This window comes from Triturus cristatus, chromosome 8, assembly GCF_964204655.1.
Source record: "Triturus cristatus chromosome 8, aTriCri1.1, whole genome shotgun sequence".
Classification (NCBI taxonomy): domain Eukaryota; kingdom Metazoa; phylum Chordata; class Amphibia; order Caudata; family Salamandridae; genus Triturus; species Triturus cristatus.
Window position 1 is genome coordinate 102,823,277 of NC_140591.1, and position 26,993 is coordinate 102,850,269.

The 26,993-nt window shown below is 45.0% G+C and overlaps 1 protein-coding gene across 2 annotated transcripts in view; it reads left to right on the plus strand.

Annotated features, from left to right (window-relative positions):
* MAEL (maelstrom spermatogenic transposon silencer) overlaps nt 1–26,993 on the plus strand; it is a 1,256,240-nt gene that overhangs the window by 92,337 nt on the left and 1,136,910 nt on the right. For both annotated transcript variants that reach the window (XM_085621107.1, XM_085621108.1), the window contains exon 2: nt 25,359–25,457. In XM_085621107.1, the coding sequence (XP_085477233.1) occupies nt 25,359–25,457 (99 nt within the window). The remainder of the gene's footprint in view (nt 1–25,358; nt 25,458–26,993) is intronic.

Consider the following 26,993-nt stretch of genomic DNA (forward strand, 5'->3'; position numbering starts at 1 on the left):
AAAAAACAGAATTGAAGGAAATGTGGGAAGAGATTTCTCACGAGAAGACTGTCAGTAAGAAGCTGTACAGTTTCAGTTTGAAGATGTTATCGCATCGAGAAATTGGATCCTACGAATGTTCAGATAGGTTATCTTCTGCAAGTCTCTACTCGAAGTCAAGAAGAATAATTTGGGCAAGTTTAGGCCTTGCAGCAATGAGAAATCGGGTACTGAAATCTGTTGGAGAAATTGAATATTTGGCCGAGAATGACCCAGAAAGTACAGATATTTTGAAATCAAATATGTTGGACACACATTATCCCAAGAGAAGTCAACATCTGGAGAACATGTGTCTCTATGAAGTGCTGCAGAACTACATTTATTCACGGAAAGCCGCAGAAGACATCAACAATGGAAAATATAAAGTCGTTGGTGAGGAAGGATGTTTGGTGAAGCAAACAAAAGGAAGTTTGATAAATCACAGGAAGCTGAGTTGCGACACTACTGACAAGAAGGAATTTTACTACTTGGCTCTTTTACAGTTGTTTAAACCATGGCGTACAGAGGATGAACTACTGGGAGAATTTCAAAGCTATGAAGATTCTTTTAATGCTTGCAAAGACAGCATACAATGCAGTACATTCTCAAGTTATCTGCAAATGTTAAATGAAGAAATTGAACAGGAAACTACAATTGCAGCAGAAATAGCTAGAGACAGTTCTCAGGACAGCCAAAGTTCAGGAACACTCAGTCAAGATCCCCTAGGACAACCCATCGTTGAAAATGAAGCATCAATAGCCATGAATGAAGTGGAAACGGCTATGAATCAAGCTCAAGAAGAATTTATAGACTTAGAAAATTTGGAAAGACAACTGAATCAAGAGCAGCAACAAATTTATGAAGAGATCAGAAACAAAATTGATCACAGATTTCTACATGAAAAAAAAGAGTGCTCATGCACATCATTTCATCCAATCAGGATGTATGTAAGCGGACAAGCTGGAACTGGAAAAAGTTTCCTTATAAAAGTCATCAGAAGCTACCTACAGCAAAAAACAGATTCTACTTTGTCTTGTGTGGTTACTGCTCTAACTGGGTTAGCAGCATATAACATAAAAGGAATCACTTTACATCGTTTGCTAATGTTACCAGTGGAGCATGAGAACAAAATACAATACAACAAGCTAACTGGAGAAGCATCCTTGGAAGTTTCAAGAGTATTGAAGAAGATGCAAGTTCTCATTATTGATGAGGTGAGCATGGTATCAAACTTAATGCTTGCCTTTGTGCATTTAAGAATGCAGCAAATTTTGAAGACAGACTATGACATGTTATTTGGTGGAAAACACGTCATAGTTTTTGGAGATCTTTTGCAACTTACTCCAGTTAAAGGACAACCAGTGTTTAATACTGTCACACATGAAGACACGAAGAAGTCATTGGGAAGCATCGGAAATACAAATATTTGGTCCTTCTTTGAGTACAAGGAACTTACTACTAATATGAGGCAAGCAAGCGATAAAGAATATGGAAGTATTCTGAAAGATATCAGAATTGGACTAGTCACAGAAGTTGGCAAAAAAGCATTACAGAGTCGGCTGCTACATAATTTATTTCCAAAGGAAGAAATAGTTGCAGAGAAAATATACAAGAACATTGCAGAAAACAAAAGTGTCATCTGCTTAATGCCAACTCTACGTGAATGCTCAATATTTAATGAGGAGCTTTTGAAATTGGAAAAGGAAGAGATCAGGAAATTGGAAGCAGTGGACAAAATTGAGGATGGAAGAATTACTGTCACAGTAACAGGCAAACTGAAAAATAAATTGGACTCACTAGAGAAGAACATCTCCAAAACAGCTGGATTAGAAAAAAATCTATATGTTTGCATGAACTGTAGAGTATTTTTAAGAAGAAATTTGGATGTTGAAAAAGGTTTAGTTAATGGAGCTATGGGAAGAGTTGTGGGTTTTATTAATTATCAGAAAAAAGATGGAATTGAATGTTTAAAAATAAAATTTGATCAGATAGAAGAAGTGAAAGATATTTGTCGTTGTACAGTTCGTTTCATGCTTGTGAAAGACTTATATGTACGTAGGAAGAAGTTTCCGTTTTCTCTAGCATATGCTGTAACTATTCACAAGTCTCGGATTGACTGTAGATTGTGCATTTGTGAACATTGGTTCAACTGTGTTCAAAGAAGGTATGGCATATGTTGCTTTGTCACGAGTGAAAACATTATCAGGTTTATTCATGATAGACTTTGATGATTCAAAAGTTAGTGCTGATACAAACTGTGTAAAGGAGTATAATAGATTAAGAAGAAGCTATGCTCCTCATTTAGGTCAGTATCCTGTGTTGGAGAAACGTGTAGTTTCTCGTAAAAGAAAAAATGAGAATATCTAATGAAGATGTAGAGAAGAGGAAAAAAAAGAGGAGTGATGTAATTGCAAGCAAAAAGAAAAAGGAAAATGAAGAACAGGTTGTAGGATGTCATTTTGAAAATAGCTCTGGTGTCAACTGCTACGCAAATGTAGTGCTGAATGTTGCATTTTATCTGGAAAGTTTGCAAGAGCAGATAATAGTAAATCAGGGAAAAAGATTCTGTTCTGAGCTGAGTCTCCTTTTTCAAAAGCTAAGTAAAGATAAAACTCAAATAGAAAGTGCTACTGAAATTAGAAAACTTTTAGATATATGTTCAGGACGAACACAGTTTTCTCAAAATGAACAGCAAGATGCACACGAATTTTTGATGTATTTTCTTCAAGTACTGGAAGTAGAAGAAGTTGCAATTGATATTTTATTTGGTCTCTCTTATAAATGGGAACATAGTTGTGAAAATTGTTATAATATATGTGGCTCTAATGTTGATAATGAAAGGTTTATTTATTTGACATTGCCAGAGAGTAAAACAGTCACTTTTGCAAAATTAGTTAAAGATGCTAATCATAGCATGAAATGCGGTGAGTGTAAATCTGACATGTTTTCAACATTAATTTTAAAGGAATACGGACAGTATGTAATTTTAATGATGCAACGATGTAGAGCTGATGGTTCAAAATTGGATACTTTAATAAAGAAGTTTACAGGACAGCAATTATCAATTTCAGGAAAAACTTTTGTAACTGTTGCAATAATTTTCCATGATGGACCTACTGTTACTTCTGGACATTACACAGTTTTTCTTAAATGTGAAAAAGGCTGGACACTGTGTAATGATTCCCAATTGATTTTCAAACAACGTTTGCCTTTTGATTTAGCAAATTCCTATCTAATCTTCCTGAAACCTAAATTTTAGAGATTTGGCAAGATCCGGACAAAATAATTTTACCATTTTACTGGATTACCATTGGAATTTACAAATAAAAAGATTTTACAAATTATCATTTGGCCTAATGGAAAGATAACCAATTGTAATGTGGACTTTTTTAATTTTTAATGAAACTTTCAAAAACCAATAATTTAGAGATAATCGGTAACATCTGCACAATTTAAATTTTGGAATGTTATTGGAGTGCCATTTGAAATTTTTTCAAAAATGATTTTAAAAATTACTATTTCGCCATGCGGAAAAGTAACCAATTCTATTGTGGACTTAATAAATTATTCAAAAAATTTTCGTGAACCAAAATGTTACAGAGAATCGGTGAGATCTGGACAAATTAAACTTTAGAATTTTATTGGATTACCGTTGGAAATTTAATCCAAAAATTTTTTAAAAATTACTATTTGGCCTAAAGGAAATGGAATCAGATGTATTGTGGAGTTATTTGAGATATAATATTGTGATTATACTTCTGAAACAAACATATCAGACGGTATTTTAAAGAAAGAAGTATTGGTATTAGATGATATTTTTTTAGAATAGTATGCATTTCTATAATGTTAAGTTTAAGTAAAAAGAGATTCTGGGCTTTTTTAATACAATCTTTGAGATTGTTATTTTTTTTTTGCCCGCTGTAAAATGATGAATGCAATTGCTTTCACAATTTATAGTGAAATGCAATATATTCTGAAAACAGCAAAAATAAGGCAAAAATATTTTTTGAAAAATATGTAAATATGTGTACTGTATTATAAAATGTTTTAAAAATATTAATACTTTTTTCTTTTTTTTCAGATTGATATAGAAAATTTTCGAAAACTAGAACAATTTTAAAGCAATTTTTTTTTTAAAACAAATGAATAAATATTTTTTTGAGTGGGTATGGTAAGTCAATAATATTAATTGTAGTCTCTCAAGGACCTTGTAATGTGATCATTGATTTTTAGTGTTTTTAAAAAAAAAAAAAAAAAAAATTGCGCACCGTACGCGTACGGTAAAAAAAAAAAAAAAAAAAAGTTTTTAAAAACATATAAAAAATAGATGAAAGGTAAGGTTGGCTCTTAAAAGAGCCGTTGTGTTCATGCAGGGACAGAGGAAAGAAAGATTGGGAATATTAGACGGTACGACAAGTGTGCTGATCTATTTTACTGTTCACTAGGGAAACACTGGTCTCCCTATAAGTAATTAGATCGTGACAATGGGCGCACCGTACTTCAACCCTCGCAAACCGAGGGTTAATTTCCAGAGGGCCAGCAAAAGGAGATGCTCCCCCCACAGATGAAGGGCTCACCTGACCTGCAGAAGGAGTCAGCCCTGCAGATGATGGTCCAGGCTGAGCTGCTGTGGATGTGCTTGGTTCACTTACTGAAGGGTTACCTCCAGTAAGTCGAGCATGTGTCCTCTTGTGTACATCCTTGAGGTGCCTCATCATGGTATGATTCCCAAAGGAATACTTCCTGTCAGGATTACCTCTTGAAAGTACACGCTTACACAGCCTACAAGTTACTAAGGGTGCATTTACCTTTTGCTGGCCTTCAGGAAAAGTAAAATAATCCCATACATAAGAAGTCTTTTGTTTCCTCGCTCTCTGCCTCAAGGTAGTGCTGCTAGTGCTAGCCTCACTCTCAGAAGGGCTCTGCTGGTCTGCCATCGTATCACAAAGACAACCCAGCTCCTTCTCCTAAGGGATCACAAGCAGAAATGAGAGGAATGGGTGTGGTGTAGGAGAGTTCTAGAACTGAAAGTAGTTTCAACCAATCAAAAGTTGTGTTTCATGATCACATGACCTACCGTACGCTTACGGTACGCTTACGGTACGCTTATGGCAAAAGTGCGCATGCGCGTAAAAAAGACACGCGCTTGCGCGCATGCGCATAACCGTCACTACCCGACACTTCCGCGTAACGTGCGCGTGTAGCGTACACGCGTACGCGTCCCACGCGGAGTACGCGCGGCTACGCAAATTGCGTAACTATACGCAAACAGCGTAGATAAATTACGGGCGTTACGTAAACCGTACGCTTACCGTAAGCTTACGGTACGCGTACTAAAAAAAAAAGGAAAAAATTAACTGCAAAAAATTATAACATGTTTATTTTATGAAATATATCTAAAAAAACATATTAAAGAATTATAATAATTTATCCATAGTCTTTATAAAAGGTTAGAACATTATATTAAAAATATGTTTAAAAAAATAGAAGAAAAAAAAAAAATAGCATTTAAAAAACCTTGCTAATTCAATGAAAAAACCATAGGTTTTTACACACGTTATAGTTGGGAATTAGCATTTAAAAAACCTTAGAAATTCAATGAAAAAACCAAAGGTTTCACACACGTTATAGTTAGCTGGACATTTTACTCGTAAAAAACCATTGAAATTCCCCCGTTATAGTTAGTTAAGCTAACTATAACTCGCGCGCCCGCAATACACTGCTGATGACGTCACATATTACATCACTCATGACATGGTCAGTGACATCACTCATGACATCACTGATGACATCTCAAATGACATCACTGATGACATCACTGATGACATCATCCTTGTGATAGAGTGGCAGACCTCCTCTCACCCTAATATAACCTTTGATACACACATTTATAAATAGAGACTACAATTTTCAAAACAAAGGACATACCAATACCAGTTACAACAACCTCTTCAGTAATTCTAAGATCCACATACACATCCACTCATTCACCAACAGTCCTATACAGTCACTCATACATGTACTCACTCATCATATGTACTCATACACCTATACATCCTGTTACACAATGCTACTCATCCGTAGAGTTACTCACACACATAGTCACTCATGCTAATAAAGAATCAAACATCCATTTACTTGCATATACAGTTATACACACACCACCACACTTACTTCTACGGAAACTTGCACATACTTAGTCTTTTAAACAATCACTTATAGAAACACATACTTATTCACACAGGAACTCTTTCAATCTCTCACTCTCACATATACTCACTTATATACACCAATAGTCACATATACTAGTTTAAAACATATATAGTTACTCATAAAGACACTGTAGAGACAGTCATTCACTCACTAACACACCAATACACACACTCATCCACCCATGCAGTCCTGCATACATACTATCTTCAACACATACAAACAGTGAGTCACTCATTCATGCACCTATGCACTACGTAATACCCCCCACCGAACCATACAGATACTCCGACTCATACTCAAAAAAACAACTAATAACCTATATAGACACCCATGTAGCTGCTCACCAACCCATGCAGCCACTTATACACAAAGTGAGAGACTGATACAGATATATACATATGTAAACATTACTCACTAAGCCATGTATTCACTATGATACACCTAATCAGTCAGTTACACAATCAATTTTTCAAAATCATATCATCCATTTAGACACTTATATACCCATTTATTCTTCCATCGACCTTGAGATATACATATATAAAACATATTTAATTTTCAGAAAAACACACATTCTCTGGATGATGTCATCAGTGATGTCATCAGTGATGTCATTTGAGATGTCATCAGTGATTTCATGAGTGATGTCACTGACCATGTCATGAGTGATGTAATATGTGACGTCATCAGCAGTGCATTGCGGGCGCGCGAGTTATAGTTAGCTTAACTAACTATAACGGGGGAATTTCAATGGTTTTTTACGAGTAAAATGTCCAGCTAACTATAACGTGTGTGAAACCTTTGGTTTTTTCATTGAATATATATATATATATATATATATATATATATATATAGATATAGATGTGAATGTACGAGATGTTTTCTTAAAAAGAGAGTTTATGTTCACTGCAATCTCACGTGGATGTTATGGAAACAATATAGCGTTACTGCTTTCTATTCATATTCAAGCATGTGAATCTATGAAAGACACCCCAATACTGGAGAAGAACAATTGTTACTTACCTGTAAACAGGTGGTTCTCCAGTATTGGTGTCTTTCATAGATTCACATGCGACCCTCCCTCCTCCCTTCAGAGGCTCTCTTCGCCTCATACACTCTAAGAGTCTCTTTGGTGCTACGAAAATCTGAGGTGAGGAGCTCTGAGGAGAAGGTTCTGGAGAGGTGCTGGCGCCTGATTGGCCGGAGTTCGGACTAACATAATGACAGTGATAGACTGCAAATGTCTTTTTTCTCTCTCCATGTATCCCTATGGAGTTTTCATATAGGTACATTATTGGTGTTTTTTTACACCTGTATAGCCCTATTTATGTGATTATTTATGTATATGATACTATATATATATATTGCTATTTTATTTACCGTGGGACTCCCACTCCGACGACGGGGAATATTCAAGCATGTGAATCTATGAACGACACCAGTACTGGAGAACCACCTGTTTACAGGTAAGTAACAATTGTTCTTTTCATTGAAGAAACACTTTGGGTCATGGAGTGCCATCCCACAGTCTGCGAGCCGCTGCAACGTGTCTGAGTCTTGCATGGTGCTCTTCAAGGGTATCGGAGAAGATCAAAATGACCTCTCTAATATTAGTACACCCACCGAGCTAGAGAGGGTCTCACGGATGGTAGTTTGAAACACCTCTGCTGCCGATGATATCCCAAAGTTCAGTCTCCTATATCTTAGGAGACCCATGTGGGTCGAAAAAGTCATGATGTATTGACTGACAGGTTCTAGTTCCAGTTAAGGGTAGTCTGCGTTTAGGCCCAGTTTAGAGAACCATTGGGTCTGTCCATGTCCACCGCTATGACGTCCATCGTGAGGGTGATGTTGCGCCCTCTGAACGGCTTTGTTTGAGAGCTGCATGTCCGCACAGTCAGATTGCTCCTGGTTGTGTGCGTTTGGGCACAATCCCAAGGGGCGAGACCCATGAAATGGGGTGGGGGACTTTCTCTATCGATCTTTTTGCTCTAGGTTCCACAGCTTCTTTACCATCTGCTGCCACCGTGGAACGTCCTGTGACGAAGTGTTGTAGGCCTCGCTGTCTCATCTGTGTAGTTGAACCATGGTGTCCTTCATCTGCCCAAGTCCTTAGAACAGCTGAGTAACCTCCAGCATGATGGTGGCGCCATTGAACCGGTGAATCTGCCTTACAAAGAAGACAAGCCCCAGGTTTTCTGCTGTATGGCAACTTGACAAGATATGATTGTCTCCTTTTGTGACGTGGAACTGGGCTCACGTTAACCTACCTTTTGCTTGCCACCATGACCTCCACGACTCTGATCGGAGGCAGTGGCTCCATGCTACCATGTGTGTATATCCTCTCATTCGTTTGTTCAACCTTGGGTTGTGAAGTCAGTTTGTTAAAATGCATTGAGTCCAACACATTGCAGTGCTTGAAAAATCCACTTGCTATGGTGTGCAAGATATAATCAGGAGTACATGCCCGTTCTGGCGAGCTGACATTCGGTCTTCTGCTTGTTCACAATGTGAATGAGCGAAAAAGAAGCCTTTAGGTCTTATCAGGACACTTTACTTGATGTACAATTTTTAAATATTTGTGCTGTAACCTAATTTCCAAACATTGTTTATGCTCTTATCAGTAAAACTACATGTTAGTGGGAAAGTTTTGTGGCTATTTCAATGGATCATCTGCTTGTAAATGATGGTGTACTACCACATCATGCTTTAGTAATATATTTATGAAAAGTGAGGTTTTAAACATGACCTGGGAAATATTCCTGCTCCTGCGCAGATGACAATGCTATTAGTGCACTAAGAGGCAGGCCAGGGACCACTTGTACCCTATATGTGGGCTTGATTCTTATTATACATGGAGCAAACGTTTAGTCTAGGAAATAGAGTTGTTTTGTACAGCAGAAATGGTGAACTTGCATATTTGAAGGTGCTCTCAAGGGACAATGAAGAAAAAGGCCGCTCCATAAGACAAAATATTTGCCTAGGATCACACAATTTGAGACCAGTTCTTGGGTCAAGTACATTAGTGAGGTCGAGTACATTATTTAAGTTACTAGACCTGCAGGTCTAGTAACATATTTTTGCGATTTTTTTCGAGCCCTGCATTGACAGAAGCCCCCGTGTCAATCAGTGCCCTCACGAAAGTGCCTCTGATCTCCACCGTTCAGATTGGCGGAAGCCTCTTTCCGTAGACTTCTTTGCCAGCTAAGGAAATGGTAAATACCTTATCTTCATAGTCATCGGGGTAGCCTTTCTAGCTGCCTTCTGCTGGGGGCCCTTCAGCTTAGCCCCCCTCGATCGATAGCTGTCAAAGGGTGTGTAGGAAGGTGGATATCTGACTATGGTTACCCCCAACTTTTTGCCTAGTGTCTAGCTGGTTTTTCGACTTAGTTGGCCTGAGATCCTGCCATTCAGGCTCTCAGGCTGTCTGCTCTCTCTTTAAAATGGACTCCATGTACCCTAGGTACATACCCAATTTGTAAGGATCACCTTATTGGACCCTGTACAGTGTACCCTAGGTAACCAGGGCATAGGTGTACCCTAGGCCTCCCAGGGGCTGCAGCATGTATTATGCCACCCCTGGCCTGACCTTCCAATCAGACACAACTGGCTGATCACTCAGCTGGGGCAAGGTTGTGTAATCACCCCTTGCTTAGATATAGTATACCTATATCTACCTTTAAAATACACTTGTACCTATCAGCCACTCCTATGGCAGGCCTTAACAATCCTGGAGGCAGAGTGCTTGGTAACATGTGAGATGGTGCTCTAGCATGAGCTGAGCCGGTCTGCAGCTTTCGGAACCATGTCCTTATAGCTGTTCTATGATATAGCTTACCATATACTCTTAAAGTGCCTTATAATCTTCGCGGTTATGGTAACTATGGTTTGGCTTTATCAAAACTTGTCGTGTAAGGTGTCTAACACTTTGGAATAATACCCCCATACCATTTCTGGTGATGAGGATATTATTCCCCCCTTCTAGAGGGAGAGACATGTTAAAATCCTACTTTGCTGTTTAACTTTGACCAAAGCCTCAGCATCACAAAATGGATGCTGCTGCCACAGACACGAGTCTGACCTCCTGCAGCTGGGAGCCCTCCCAGCCAGGGAGGCCTGGACAATAGGTTTCCTGCTTGGGGAGGTGCTAGCACCTCCCCAGACAGACTTTAGTGTATTGGGGCAGGGAGGGCTGAAAGGAATTAGACATGCCTGGGGCACACAAGGTGCTCCATGCATTGTCCAGTTCAAACCGGTGCTGGGGCACTCCAGCCCCAGCTCTGGTGCGAAACTGGACAAAGTAAAGTGGGTGTAGCCACTCCCCTTCCTGGTCCCACCCATAGGAGGGACATTGCAGGTAGCCCAGCCCACTAGCCCAGTATATCAGTAGGTAGCTGAGCCCTGCTAAATTGGATTATCCTGAATCTGCAACTTGAACAGAAACTCTGGATCTTCGACATTCGACCTCAGGAAGAAGACTGAAGAATCTCCCTTGTGGCCAAGGAGTGACCACCCTGGGCAACCAGGCACCATCCAGCGACCGCTGCTTGCATTGCGACTGATCCTACGAGGGACGATTGCAGAGACTGACCAGCGCCGAGACTTCCAGACACCTCTGAACCAGATCCACATCTACAGTGAAGCTGAGACCCGTGGAGGCGACGAGAGACGTGGGACCGGCGACTTGGGAAAAGTGGCTAGTAACTGACTAGCGCGACTTCCTCGAGGCTGTGCTTGGGGAATTGAGAAGCCCCACTCCCGAGCACCATCTGCAAGGAAGATCAGCTCCCCACACTTCACGTGTTCTGCGGGGGGGCCTTCTGCACCTGTGTTGCTCGACGTGTTGTCCGGTTGCTGGCCCGTTGGCTAGTAGCCTCTGTGACGCCGAGCCTTTACTTTCAACTTGCTGGTCCGGCTCCTCCAGACTGGCACCCGCTCCTCTGTAAAAGAGAAGCACCCCAGACCTTCCTGGTCTGCACCAGAAGCAAGACCTCCATCCTGCGTGGGTTCCGCTTGCCAAGGCTTGTTGGGTCCTGACTCGACTTCGCTGCCGACAGCAAGAGCCTTTGTGGGACAGCTCACCTCCTGGTCCTGGTCGTCCTCGACGTCTCCTAGTACCCGTGGCTGCTGCAACAAGCTTCACCTCTTTACCTGCATCTTCACATCGCCTGGTTCCTTCCCGGCTCCTGGCTGGTGACCTAGACTCTGTCCCTTCTGCTTGCAGGTTCCTTCCTTCTTGATCCCCACCTTGGGATCCACCGGACACTCTTCACTGACAGCCTGTCAGCAACTTTCCTTCAGGCATCCATAGAAGTCCACGACGAAACCCGACGCAAGTTCACACCTATGCACCCGCAGCCCGTGGGCTAGGTAACTTGGGTACTTCGGTGCTCACAAGGGTATTGACTATCCTAGGGTCTAGTTTCCGAGTCTCGACTTCCTAGCTATACCAGAAGTGTCCTAAAACTGCTTATTTCTAATGGCTAGCGATTCTATAGACTTTTACGCATTACGCGTGAGTGTTTCCACTCTGCACCTGAATCCCGTGGGCCTCCCACTTCCTAACTGTTGGTAGTATAGTGTAGCCCCAGCGATTGCCTAGGCCTATCCTGTGTTCGTGACAGTGGTCATTATACCACTTACTTAGTATATGGTTTGCGTGGCCCCTAGGGCCTAACTGTATTACTTACCTGTGTGACTTAATGTATGCTTAAATACGACTGTGTTGTACTTACCTCGAATCTCATAGAGTGCTGAGGGTTTGCCTAGAATAAATACATTCTATTTTTATATATATATCTGTTGTGGTGTCCTTTCATTTGGTATTCAAGGGATTACATATGGTATAACAGCTGGCTTCACATGCCATACAGAGTTTAGCCTAATACTGCTCTTGTCCATGCTACCACTAGGATAGCTGGTCTATAAGGTTGACTTTACAACCAATCCCCATAAGGGTTGTTTGGACTGATACAAGGTGTACACTAGAACTAGTGACATCATATATCAGGCCAACTTCTCGCAGGGTGACTCACCTTGCTTTTGCACTCCAGTCAGGGGCCTTGCCCTTCTCTTCAACATGCTTTTGCAAAGTGGTTCGGGTGTCCATACTGGGAGCATGACCGGCTCCGGGCAGGCACATATTATTTGTTTGGTGTTCTAGGCCACAGTTGCTACAGGTTCCCTCTGGCAGCTTCACCACACTGGGAATACGGGGTCAAGCAGGTTGTCTCTGGATGGCATCCACCTGCTCCTCTTTCACATCGATAGTGTGGGCTGCCTTGACCTACTTGCCAGTGAAACCTGTCATCTGCCCAACTGTCTGCCAGTTCGTGCAGTGACGCCAAGACCTGTATGGTGTCCATGGTGATTCCATTGGCGCAATACGAGCTGCCGGAGGACCGCTGATCTGCAACCTTGTATTAGCTAGGCTGTGATTTATTCAGGCTGGTTGATATCAACGCATGTGCTTGTCCGCTTCCGGAGCCATACATAGAATACATCCATGATCATCCTCCCATTGCCTCGCCTGTCGCAGCATGACCCACTCATTGAGCTTAGGGTCAAAGTGTAAGTAAAGAGCTTCCACCGCAGCATTTAAATCTGCGTCCTCTCCTGTTTTGGGCAGGCTCTGAAACGGGTCACACAGTTCTGCTCCTCTGAAATGAAGCGACAGCGACCTTGACCACGCAGTCCGTTTCTTGAGTGGCATGGAAGTAGAGCTAGAGCTGTAGGCATCCAATCTGTGATCTCCAGCACGGCCGTTGCTGGGTCCACCAGCTCACTGAATGGCAGCAGCGCTGTGACCGATGAGTGGGCGGCTGGCAGAGGTGGGTCCTGGCGTTGCTCAGACGTTGTGGGGGCGGTGTCTAGGTCTTGGTGTGGTTTGTTGGTTTGCAGATCAAAGGGCGTATAGTATTGCCACCGCTGAGCACCCTCTCTTCACTACCAATATTTTCTCCCTCTGCAGGTCACGAGCAAGTAGAAGCTCCCCAGTGCTGTTCCTCCCCAGGGTGAGGTGCACACGTAGGAAGAGATCACCAGGGCCGTTGTCATGTGACGCTTCTCACTTTCTCCTCTGGGTGAGAAGACTCCAGCGCATGTGGTGTGGTGCCCTGAGATTGCTGCCAGGTCGTTCTGTGCTAGTGATGGGCTGCTCCTAGGAGCTGCAACATCAGTGTCTCCCACTTACCTGCAAGAAGCTTCTTGGGGCGGGCCTCATGAGGCCCAGTCGGAGTAGCTTGCTTGGCCAGGAACTCGCTCCTACCCAAGGCTTTGCGCAGTTTCTTGCGCCTGAGGGCAAATTAAGCACTGTGGGCAGGGCTGCTCTCCAGCAGCCACGCGAGTCGCGACATACTAGTCTCCAGTGCTAGATTGGCTGTCGCAGACTTGCTGAAGGCCCCATATGATGCTTACTGGCACTTGAAAAGGGACACACACTCCTATAGGTTCAGTGGAGTTGTTGAAGGGTTCAACAGGGCCCAACTACAAATCACCATTTTATTAACAGGTTTAAACTTGACATCTTTTCTAAACAGTGGCTTTCTACATGCTTTGCACGTATATGATCACATATTTAGAAACTGTTCTGCAGGTCATTTCATTTATTAGTTGGCATATTGTCTAGCTGCTTAGTACACTCCGCCTAAGGATAGGTACATTGTGCACAATTCCCTTGTTTTTCATTGTCCTGCTGGAGACTGCACAGTCGCAAAGACTAGCACATCTGCGTTGCACCTCTGACACAGTGCGATTGCAGCAATGCTTTCATTATTTAAACCACTTCTAAGCTATATGGTTCAGAGGGGCACTTTTATGCATTATTCTGGACGTTGTGACTGAGATGCAGTCTTGCGGATTCTATCTAGCTATCGTGCTAAGGATGGCGGCCTGTTCTACACCAGACTGGCTTCCTGATACATCATATACAGGTATGGGGAGCTTGGTTGTCCCACGATGTCTGGCAGAGGGTGCTCTCGATTGTGTAGGTAGTATTGGGCAGGAGTATAACTGTGCACTATCATATAATCACACAATGTTATCATAATGGTGGAACTGTTTATCCTCTTTACCATTCTTGTAATCCTGGTAACACTCCCTTTTTTTCCTCCTGCTAATAATTGCAGCTCATGTGTTTTTCTTTTAACACAGACCACAATTGATTCAATAAATGTTCAAAAAACCAATTGATACATTTCTTGTGTCTCCCTATGGACGTGCCCAAGTAACAACGAAAGGGTAGATCTCTTTCCACGATTTCCTTGGGGAATTAGAGTAGTTAAGTTCTGAGGTTGTAGATACCAGCAGTGCTCAAAATCCCTAAATGTTACTGCACCTGCAGGTCTAGTGACTTAAATAATCTACTTGACCTAATTATAATGCTCTTGACCCATAAACTTGTTTCAAATCCTGTGATCCTGGGCAAGTATTTTAATTAACTGAGGCGTCATTTTCTTCCTTATCACGTATAAGAGCACCTTCAAATATGCATGTCTGCTGTACCGAAAACGCTTTTGTTTGATTTAATAGACTAAACATTAGCCCAATATAGAATGAAAATCGAGCCACATATAAGATGCACTTGACTGCATGCAGACTTGCCTCTCAAATCATTAAATGCATTGTCATCAGGGCTTGGCCAGGAATGTCTCTCACATCATGTTTAAAAACGATCACTTTTAATAAATACATAACAAAAGCATAAAGTAGCAGCCCACAGTTTGCAATCAGCAGATTTTACATTGAAATGGCCACAGAATTTCTCACTGACGTGGCTTTAAAAGTATATAGTGTACAATGCTTGGTAACAAAGTTTCTGCAAATACTGTGCCTGTGTCCTGATTTGTTTCACTCCAATTTAAATCTGTGTTTGCATCACACTTCTTACTTACAATTTTTTTTTTTATTTCTGATCTACTTGTAATATTCATTTACAAGCTGTTCAAATGTTTTAGAGAAAAAAACCAAGCATTTTACTGCATTTTGTTTCAAAATTGTCAAATAGCTCACTTGAAAAAAAAAGCATTCACTGTAAAAAGAGAAAAGTAAACACCATTTTCCAGGAACACACGAGCAACAATTAGTAGAAAGGCAAACTGACATTTCACCTCTGTCTTTGAGCTGTTGGCAAATGCTTCAAGATAAACCAAGATTTAAAGGCGTTTTCTATTGCTCATTAACTTTCTGAACAAAAAGAACACCTGTTTCTTCCAGCTTAAGTTTACTCGCCAGCAGGGTCGATCAGTGCTAATAATAGCTAGACCAGCTAATTTTCACTCACAATTGTGAGGGGGCGAGTAGTTATTTCGAAATAACCACACTCCCCCTCACAATTGTGAGTACCATCTAGTACCCTGTTCTGGTTAGGGTTCCGGATGGGGCATGGTCTAGGAATTGGAGAAACCTATTCTGATGATATGGATGAGCTCAGTCCCCATGTATTGACACTTGCGTTGAATGGATTCACCGTCCTACTCAAGTCATAGGAACCGTTTGACAGTCCCCACAAGCCGTCGCTCCTCACTTTATTTAAGCCCTCGGGCCGCGCCCGGCCCTTCTGGTGAAAGGTGCTACATATTATCGTAGCAGCCGGATGGCACTCCACAATGGACACACCAGACGCTGCCTTACATCCTAGTAAAAATCAGGACTTATTTAACAGCTCATTGAAGACTTGCCTTTCTGCAATTCACCGATTTTGATCAATCCTCTTTGGTCACACAAGGAATTGTTTAGGTGCTTATTTAGAGCCATTCCACCAGTCTGACAGCCTTCGGTCAAATGGCAGTTAAATTCAGTCCTGTTTTATCTGAAATTCCTACCTTCGATTTGCCCAGGTATCAGGCTGGATCTGAAAATGTTTGCTGCGCAATACCCCTAGCTCGTGGCATCGGGTGGCTCCATTCGGATCTGCCTGATGTCATCTGCGTCGGTAGCGTCGATTATGATGTCGCAATGCCTATGTAGGTGCCACTCAGGCACGCGGACATCTGTTCTTTTCTTTCCGCGCCGATCCAGGAAGCGCTTTCCCTCTGCCGTGAAATTTGACGTATTAAAAAAAAAACCGTCCACTTTGTGTGCGAGGAATGTCTTTGAGGAAGACTGGTTTCAAACCATGCGTTGCCCGTGTCTGGAGCGCAACCACGACTAAGTCCTGCTTGGACGGCCCGGCAGTCTACACTGTCCGGCGAGACTCTGTGGAGGTCCCGGTCCCGATCAAAGAAGAGGAGGTCGCGGGACCTCTCCTGGGGCCCTATGTCCTATCTTCCAACTCGAGACATTGGTCCGGAGGGTGAATAAACTGCAGGTGTTACCTTGCTTGCCTCCTTATATTAAGTCTCTTCCTGACAAGGTGGTACTTGGCACCTGAGCATCATTTTTGCTAAAGGTTGGGACCCCTTTCCATCTGGGTCCGTCCATCACGTTGCCCTTATTCTTTGCTCCCCTACATCTTTCTAAAGAAGAGGAGCATCTCCAGCTGGACCCAAAAAGGGTGGATGGCCAACTCTTTGTGGGGTACGTGGGAGCAAAGCAGGGAAGGGCAGTGCAGAAAAGGGCCATATCTCGCTAGGTCGCACTCTGCATATAGATCTGTTATGGTCTGGCAAAGAAGCAGCCCCCTGAGGGATTAAGTGCCCATTAAACCAGGCTGTGACTATGGCCTTGGCTTGGGGTGTCCCAGTCTAAGACATCTGTCGGGCGGAAACGTGGGCTTCATTGCACAGGTTTGCATAACCCTACTGCCTGGATGGTCTGGTCCGTAGAGATTCACTTTGCCCGCTCAGTCCTACAAGACTTTCTAGTTTAAGGTATTGCTCCGCACCCACCGCTGGGATAGTATGGCTTAGGTATCTAATTCAAAGGTAAGGATTCTCCAGCTAGAAGCCTCTATCAGATGAATAAGTTACTTACTTTCGGTAGCGTATACTATCTGGTATAGACTCTAGCTGCAGATTCCTTACAGCTCCAACCATGCTTCCCTGCTTTGCGGACTAATATTGTAGGGCTAGAGTTGCTCCCCTTTCAGGGCCCTAGTTTTGCACATGACTACGTCAGTAACTTCATGTCGCTGCACTTCTGGTGTGGAAAACGATAAAAGTACCCAGTCTTCTCATCCAGCAAAGACCTCGCCTTCAGCCACGCCACCGGACTCCACTGGACGGACCACAGCTGCGTCCACTTCAGCTTCAGAAGGACCACGATCCACCACCACCAGCAACAGGTTGCACGCAGAAGCTGGAACAAGATCACAGCCGACCAGCTCACGACCGCCCTGCGCAAGAACCCACCCACCAGCGCAACGAACCCCAGCCAAGCGGCCACCAACCTCACGAAGTGGATCAGCGACTGCGCTGACGACCTCGCCCCTCTGAAGACCCCGACTAGCAGACCCGGTAGCAAGAAAGCCCCATGGTTCACCGACTAACTCAAGAGCTCCAAGAAGAACTGCCGAGCCCTCGAGAGAACCTGGCGCAGAGACCCAACACCGGACAACATGACTGCCCTCAAGCTCGCCACCCGAAAACACCACCAACTCATCCACGCCACCAAGAAAACCGCCTTCAAGGAACGACTGGACAACAACGCACACAACAGCAAGGAACTCTTAAACATCGTCAAAGAGCTCTCCAACCCCAACGCCAGTAACAACGACATCACCCCGTCACAAGACCTCTGCAACTCCCTCGCCTCCTACTTCCACAACAAGATCGCGGACATACACAACAGCTTCAGCACTCAACCGACGCACGCCACGACCGAACCACCGCCCCCCACCACCACCCTCCGCGCCTGGACCCCGATCAGCACCGGAGACACCGTCCGCACGATGAACTCCATCCACTCCGGATCTCCTACCGACCCCTGCCCTCACCATGTCTTCAACAAGGCCGACGCTGTCATCGCACCCCACCTGCGGGACATCATCAACACCTCCTTCGACACCGCTACCTTCCCGGAGAGCTGGGAGCACGCCGAACTCCACGCTCTACTAAAGAAGCCATCAGCCGACCCCACCGACCTCAAGAACTACCGCCCCATCTCGCTGCTCCCGTTTCCTGCAAAAGTCATCGAGAAGACAGTCAACAAGCAGCTGGCCGCCTTCCTCGAGACGAACGGAGCCCTCGACCTCTCGCAGTCTGGCTTCCGGGCCAACCACAGCACCGAGACCGCCCTGATCGCAGTCACCGATGACATCCGAACTCTGCTTGACAACGGAGAAACAGCGGCCCTCATCCTCCTAGACCTCTCCGCGGCCTTCGACACTGTCTGCCACCGTACACTAGTGCAGCGACTCAGCACGTCGGAATCCAGGAGAAGGCACTGGAGTGGATCATCTCCTTCCTCGCCGGAAGGACACAGAGTCCGCCTCCCCCCGTTCAGATCTGAAGCCACCGAAGTCATCTGCGGCGTTCCTTAAGGCTCCTCGCTCAGTCAACCCTCTTCAACGTGTACATGAGCCCCCTCGCAGACATCGCACGCCAGCACAACCTCAACATCTCCTACGCCGACGACACCCAGCTGATTCTCTCCCTCACCAACGACACCGCCAGAGCCAACCTCCACGAAGGGATGAAAGAGGTAGCCGAATGGATGAAGAACAGCCGCCTGAAACTGAACTCTGACAAGACGGAAGTCCTCATCCTGGGTTCCTCACCCTCCGCCTGGGACGACTCCTGGTGGCCCCCCGCCCTAGGCAGCGCACACAAACCAACAGACCACGCACGCAACCTGGGCTTCATCCTGGACTCCACCCTCTCCATGACCAGACAAGTCAACGCCGTCTCCTCGTCGTGCTTCAACATCCTGCGCATGCTACGAAAGATCTTCCGGTGGATCCCCACCGAGACCAGGAAGACGGTCACCCAGGCCCTCGTCACCAGCCGTCTGGACTACGGCAACTCCCTCTACGCCGGAACCACCGCCAAACTCCAGAAAAGACTTCAGCTGATCCAGAACGCCTCAGCACGACACATCCTGGACATCCCCCGTCGCAGCCACATCTCCGGACACCTGAGAGACCTGCACTGGCTCCCGGTCACCAAGAGAATCACCTTCCGCCTCCTCACCCACGCACACAAAGCCCTACACAACCAAGGCCCAGGATACCTCAACAGCCGCCTCAACTTCTACGCTCCCAAACGCCAGCTTCGATCGACCGGCCACGCCCTCGCCACTGTCCCCCGCATCCGAAGAGCCACCACAGGGGGACGGTCCTTCTCCTTCCTCGCCGCCAGGACGTGGAACTTCCTCCCGACCCACCTCCGCCTGACCCAGGACCACCTCGCCTTCAGGAAGCAACTCAAGACCTGGCTGTTCGAGCAGTAGCGGACCCCCCTTCCCCAGCGCCTTGAGACCCTCTGGGTGAGTAGTGCGCTATATAAATGCTTGATTGATGCAAATCAGTCTTGACCCTGTGCCCCATAGGAACAGTCCAGCCCGAACTGCCAAGCCAGGTCCTCCCTGGACTGGAACCAAGCATCCTAGGACCGGTTTCGGGCTTTCAGCCCTCGTCAGCCAGGATAGCTTGATTCCAGTGGCATGGAGAGCACGGGACTCGCGTCTGAGCATACCCTTCCCACTCGGGGTAACAAATGCAAAAACAACAATTGATGGACAGAATGCAGAACAATGTCATACATTCACCCCAATACAGAGATCTGGGCCTAAATCCATCGTTTTTTTGCTCACCATGCCATTCCAGTTTGAACCCAGCCATATGCAAATCAGTCAAGGATGCTTGATTCCGGTCCAGGGAAGACATGGCTTGGCAGTTCGGGCTGGACTTTTCCCATGAGACACAGGGTCAAGACTGATTTGCATATGGCCATGTCTAAACTGGGGTGGCATAGTGGGCAAAAGAATGATGGATTTACCCAGATCTCTTGACTGGGGTACAATGTCTGCATTGTCAGCATTCCGTCCATCATTTGTTTGTTGTAACAATAATGGAAGGCCAGGCCAGGGGTGGCATAATACATGCTGCAGCCCCTGGTAGGCCTAGGGTACACCTATGCCCTGGGTACCTAAGGTACACTGTACAGGGGCCAATAAGGTGATCCTATCCAATTGGGTTATGCACCTAAAGTACATAGTAATAGTTTAGAGAGAGAACAGCTGGGCTGTGGGTCTGATTAGCAGGCCCACAGACACCCCTAAGTCGAAAACCAGTGGAGCAAAAGCAAAAAGTGGGGGTGAACATAGCAGACCCTACTCTCCTACAATTGCCACTTCGTCCCACTACGGACGACGAAGATGAGGGGGAGCCTGAAGGAGAGCTTCAGGACACTCAGTCTCACCAGGATGAATGGGATGACTACATTCTTCCCTTGTCCAGTTTCCCCTGCTCCTACCGGGCCGACTCGCCGCCAGAAGACATTGGCGGTTTTCATAACATCATAGAAAGAGCGGCCCAGCGCCTCCAGATTCCAATGCCCTCGCACCAACAAGACTGTTTCCTTTTATGATTTTAAGGAGCCTTTTAAGAAGTCTGTCCGGGCGATTCCAATAATAGATTACATTTGGGAACAAGGCATAAAGATTATGCAGAACCCTTTATCGGTCCCTCCTGTACTACCACGGCTGGATAAAAAATATAAAGCTCCAGACACCGCTCCGGCTTGTCTCACAGGCCATCCAAAGCTGGACTCTGTCATTACTCAGGCTGCACAGAGGAAGTCAAACAACCCAGCTGCTCTGTTGACAGCTCCACCAGATAAGGAGGGTAGACGACTGGAAAACATAAGCAAACGTTTTTCCTCAATGTCTGCTTTAACAGTGCGTGCCTCCAACGCCCTTGCACTGTTGGGACGTTAGAATCGTCAGATGTGGGCAGACATTGCGCCATACTTTGCAGACCTGCCAAAGGAGTCCAAAGAAGAGGCAAAGAAGATCTTGCTAGAGGGGGAAAGATCTGCCTCTGAACTTAGACTGCGCAATGGATATTGCTTTGACCGGATTTAGACAACTAGCCGGCGCCGCAGTCCTTCGACGCCAGGGTTGGCTCAAGGCAACCTCCTTCAGGCCGGAGGTCCAAACTAAGGTGCTGGATATGCCATATGATGGCCGACTTCTCTTCGGCGCTCATATTGATGAGGCATTGCAGGGTATTAAAGATACTGATACCGCCAGAGCTTTGGGTACTTTACAATTTCGGAACCCTTCCTTTCGTGGTTCAAGAGGAAGAGGTCACACTTCCACTAGGGGAGAATTTCAACGACGTTCTTCCTTCTCTTCCTCCTAGCAATACCGTCCGCAATACCAGCAGCGACAGCAATCCTCATACCCAAAATCTTCCTTTCGTGGCAAAGGAGGAAGACAAAAGGGCGCCGCTCGGCGGCAATGACTGTCAACTACAGCCGGCTTCAAACTTCTCTCCACCCTCCAAGATTGGTGGAAAAATCTCCCACTTACTCCCAAATTGGCAAAAAATAACTACGGACCGTTGGGTCCTACAATTTGTACAATTCGGCCATTCTCTAGAATTCATACAGATCCCTCCTCAAACCCCTCCCCGCCAAATGCTTCACAAAAATATACGTCCTTTACTTTTAGAAGTGAAGATTATGCTCCAAAAAGGAGCTATAGAGAGAGAGTTCCCCCAAGCCAACTGGGAAAAGGGTTTTACTCCCGCTTCTTCCTCATCCGGAAAAAGGAGAAAAAATGGAGGCCTATATTGGACTTGAGAAACCTGAACAAGTTTTTAAAGAAGCAGTCGTTTCGTATGATCACCATTCAAGAGGTATTACATCTACTCAATGCGAACGATTACATGGTGTCGCTAGACCTACAGACGCCTACTTTCATATACCAATACACCGCAACGACAAAAAATTCCTACGATTCATGGTGGCAGGCAGACATTATCGGTTTCGGGTTCTGCCATTTGGGCTCAAATCGGCGCCACGCACTTTCACCAAATGTCTAGCTCCAGTGGCTGCATACCTACGCCATCACCATCACCAGGTCTTCCCATATCTAGACGACTGGCTTATCAAGTCTCCAGCTCTACAAGGCGCGACTAGGTCTTCCAACGCTTGTCTGAGGCTTTTCGATTCACTTGGACTAACTCTCACCCAGGACAAGTCTGTCCTGCAGCCGTCTCAGTGCATGCAATTTCTGGGAGCTACACTAGACACCATACGGCGAAAAGCATTCCCATCACAGGAACGCAAGGACAAACTTCGGTCTTTAGCGCTCCGGATAATGTCCAGAAAGACGTTGTCAGTGCATCTCTTCAAATCCCTACTTGGGAGGATGTCTTCTTGCATCCGATTAGTCCCGCATTGCTGTTTTCGGATGCGACCCCTTCAGGAAGCACTGTCGGATCAGTGGGTCCAGTGTACAGGGTCCTTCGACATCATCCACGTGACTCCTGGGATCAAACAGGCTCTACGATGGTGGGTTTGCCCCCAGAGCCTTTCTCAAGGCTTGCCTTTCTTGCTTCCTGCTGCTCCTCATATAATCACCACGGACGCCTCCTTAGAGGGCTGGGGGGCTTTCCTTCAAGAACTGCAGATACGCGGAATGTGGTCCCCTTCAGAGAAGATACTTCATATCAATCTTCTAGAACTACGCGCAGTCTATCTAGCTCTGGTGGCCTTCCTTCCAAGAATCAAAAACTCCATAGTGCTTGTCCGAACAGACAACACCAGGAGAATGCACTATTTGAACAAACAAGGGGGAACTCTCTCGCTGACTCTTGCGCGAGTCGCAAAAAAATTGGAACTGGCTGCTCCCTCACAACATCTCTCTCCGAGCAGATTCCAGGTGCTCACAACGTGTTGGCAGATTATCTGAGCAGGAGACAGGCAGCATGCCACGAGTGGGAGCTGGATCAACTAGTCCTCAGCAACATATTTGCTCAATGGGACACCCCTCTTCTGGACCTCTTCGCCACCCAGCAAAACGCCAAATGCCAACACTTTGCAAGCTGGCATCCCCAACCAGGGTCCCTGGGGAATGCCTTTTCGATTGCATGGTGCAACGTATTTGCGTACGCCTTTCCACCGTTTCCCCTGATTCCCAGGGTACTAAGTAAGATAAAAAGCGGAGCCCTGCACTCTAATATTGATAGCCCCAACTTGACCACGCCAACACTGTTTCACGGAACTTCACCTCCTTTCCCTGGAACCTCCAATCAGATTGAAGCAGTTTCCATCTCTTCTAACGCACAACAATCAGCAGGTTCAACATCCGGATCCGGCATCTCTCGGGTTATCAGCATGGCTCCTGAGTTCAGAGAGTTTCAGGGCTTCGACATTCCTCCGGACTGCGGACAAATTCTAGCTCGAGCAGATGGTACCAACAAAACGTATTCACTCAAATGGAAGAGATTCTGTATCTGGTGTAAAACAAACAGGTTACACCCTCTTTCTTCCACCCCGGAGCAAGTCTTGCTGTACCTCCTGCATCTGGCAAAATCTGGTCTTGCTCATGCCTCCATTAAGGTCCACATAGCAGCAATATCACGCTTCAGAAGATCCTCTACAAGTCCATCATTATGGTCTCATAGACTCATTAAGCAATTCCTTAAAGGGCTGTTTCGAACTTTTCCTCCAGTGAAGCCTGTTCCACCGGCTTGGCATCTAAACACAGTGTTAGCTCAACTAATGAAACACCCGTTTGAGCCAATACATAGAGCAGACCTTAAGTATGTCTCCTGGAAGGTTGCGCTCCTGTTGGCCCTTACCTCGGCGAGGCGAGTGGGGGAGCTCCAAGCGTTCTCAATCCAAGACCCGTTCCTTCAGTTCAAACAGGATAGGGTCCTTCTCCGCACAAATCCAACGTTTATTCCTAAAGTTCCATCTCAGTTCCACCTTAACGAACCCATTGTGCTGCGTTCATTCTTCCCGAATCCACAAACAGTGGCGGAGAGAACTCTACATTCCTTGGACATTAAGCTTGCTTACTACTCTGATTCAGGCATGTGAATCTATGAAAGATACCCTAATACTGGATAAGGAATGCGTTACCTGTAACTGCGGTTATCCAGTATTGGTATCCTTCATAGATTCACATGCAACCCACCCGTCTCCCCTGGAAGGGTTCTCTTGGATCTCTCAGTGATACATCTACTTAGCACTGTGCTTGCGAAAATCTGAGGGACTAGAGCTCCTTCCAGGAAGGTTCTAGAGTGGTGCGAGCTGATTGGCTAATGGCCAAAATTTGGTCCTTTTTTACATAAGGAAGTGGATAGCTTACTAAGCTAAGGCCTTTTGGGGCCTGTTACTATATATGTCTACTGAGACATTGCTTTGTTATTTACCGGTGACTCCCACCCCGACGACGGGGAATGATTCAGGCATGTGAATCTATGAAAGATACCAATACTGGATATCCGCAATTACAGGTAAGTAACGCGTTCCTTACATGGTTAGGTAGCCCCCTCACTTGCACTCATGTTGATGGCGACTTCGGATCTAAGAGATCTCGGATAAAAAGCCTGTCCGGCATTGCAGCGCCGGCCCGACTAGGAGCGCCCAATAATGAAGCCTTTCAGGTCTTCCTACAACAGGACTAAACAGCCATAAGGGTCAACCCTTGTTGATCACCTTTGGCTATCGAGTAACTAACCCTATCTTGAGATTCATTATATCACCCAGGGAGGAGCTTTGGTTTAGGCTCTCGTTAAAATATTTTGCTCTTCATTCCCCCCTTTTTTTGATTGCAAATAAATGAATAAGAATGCCCCAGATTACACCACTTCCCGTGCCTCTGTTCCTTCAGCTAATTTAGCAGTGTTGATGATGGAATCCTCGCAATGGGCTGCTAGCTGTTGTAAACCAAATCTCAACTAGTAACGTAGTGTAAAAGAACATCTTGTAATCTGCTGATTTCCGAGAGACTTGATAAGAAGGAATAGCTGATATTTCTTTTGGTGAAGTTTTTAGTTTTTTAATCTTGCTTTTATTTTCAAATGTTTGCCAATGTATAAAACTGATGATCTATTGCAGCAAACCAAGCTTGCGTAGTAGTTGAAGTCCGACATCCTGAAAGCCTGAAGCTGTGGCTATTGTGTGCTTAGATACGGAGTATCCTCAAGGGCAGATTCATTCCATTTACTACTCTTGTTCTTCTGTAGAAAAATAGACAACTGTAAATGTGACTATTTCGTTTATTATTCAAAGCTGCTGAGTTTACAAGAGAAAGAAAAATATTCTGAGATCGCCCGTCAATATAAAGCGGACCAGGATGCTGCCCCGAAGCCGCACATTACCACTGTGCAGGTAGGATGGAACAGTTGTGCTTCAAACATGTTTTTTGAGGGTGAAGTGCAGAGTCAAATGATGGGGTTGCTGTGTGACTGGCAATTATTTATTGGGTCTGCTGCATACATTTTATAACTTCCTTAATAAAAATGTTGAGGCAGTTGGATTTTTTTTTTTAGGTCTGACATTAGCCATGACCCTTTACATTTCCTTAAGCCTAAAAATGCATACATAAACACACACACGGGCTTTAAGTTCGCCCTGTTATTAGTCTAGTGTAGTGCCCTTCACAATTTACTTCTGCTCTCCATAGCATGCACCGTGGGGCAGCCCACTTCAAGCATTGGCTCCTTTCTGTGTGAGTGAATACTTTCTGCCCCAGAACAGTGTCTTTATCCTCATAAAAACCAGTCCACTGCAAAGCAGGGAAAGGCTTTGCTATTTAGGTCTCGTTGGCACATCGGATGTGCTGTCGCTTGTGACAAATTGTGTGTAATTACAGAGGGCTTGGAGTCCGTCCACTGCTTATTATTGGCTGGCTTCCATATTACTCATTTCCTTGTTGTCTTTGGTCAAAGTGGGCCAGCTTCACTTTCGCTTCGTGTGTTTCTCTTCTCTGGAGCATGGTCCAAGTATTGCTTACTTTCCCAGTGTCCTTTCACTGCACGTGCTTTCAGAGCTACTTTTCATTTTTTATTTGCTGCACTAAAAAAGGTGAGGTAGATGCTTAGCTGCAGACGGTACTTTGTAGTATGGAGCGGTCGTTGTATTCTCATTCAAAAGTAATGCTCTTAGTGCTTTATACATGCATTTAGAATACAATCTAAACTAATGACACAATAAATGTAGACCACACGTGTCCTCATTCGCACGGATCACTAAACTTTTTTTTAGGTTTCGCTTGCGCTGTGCTTGTGAAATCTATATGCTTTTAATATTATTTTCCTTTTATCCCTGCCTGCGTGCATTCAGAGATTTCTTTGTGGATTTCTTATTACACACTTATTTGGCTACATTCACCGATTTTTATTTTATGCACAATTTGTTCATTATTTTTAACAATATGAAGGGAACCCTCCGTGCGTGACCTCTGAAGCAAAGTATAATGGAGCATCTTGGCCACTGTTCTGGCTGCGGTGGCTGTCCCGGCGCTGGAGGCTTCGCTGGAACCCTGTGTACCCTTTCAAGTGCGAAAAAGGGGGAAAGCTGTGCAGGTGCCACACTGGTGTTCACTGCTCGAGGAAGGCGACCTGAACATTATTGCAACGATTGCGCCCTTCTGCATCCTCAGCCTTGTTCTCAAAGATCTGCAACCGTTTAGTCAGGTCAAGCATTTTTTATTGCAGGGTGTATTGTGCCGGTCGCGGTTCCTCTATAATCATGTCAGTGGCTTTTACGTTCTCCGCCAGTTTGTGATGGTCTGCCCTAAGCAGGCCCAGTTCCATTGCCTCCACTCCAATCTGGTACTGCTGGGTTTCCTTGGAGTCTGTATGAGTAGTCTGTATGTTATCTAATGTGAGCTGCAATGCAGTCGTAGGAGGTTTTGAACCAGGT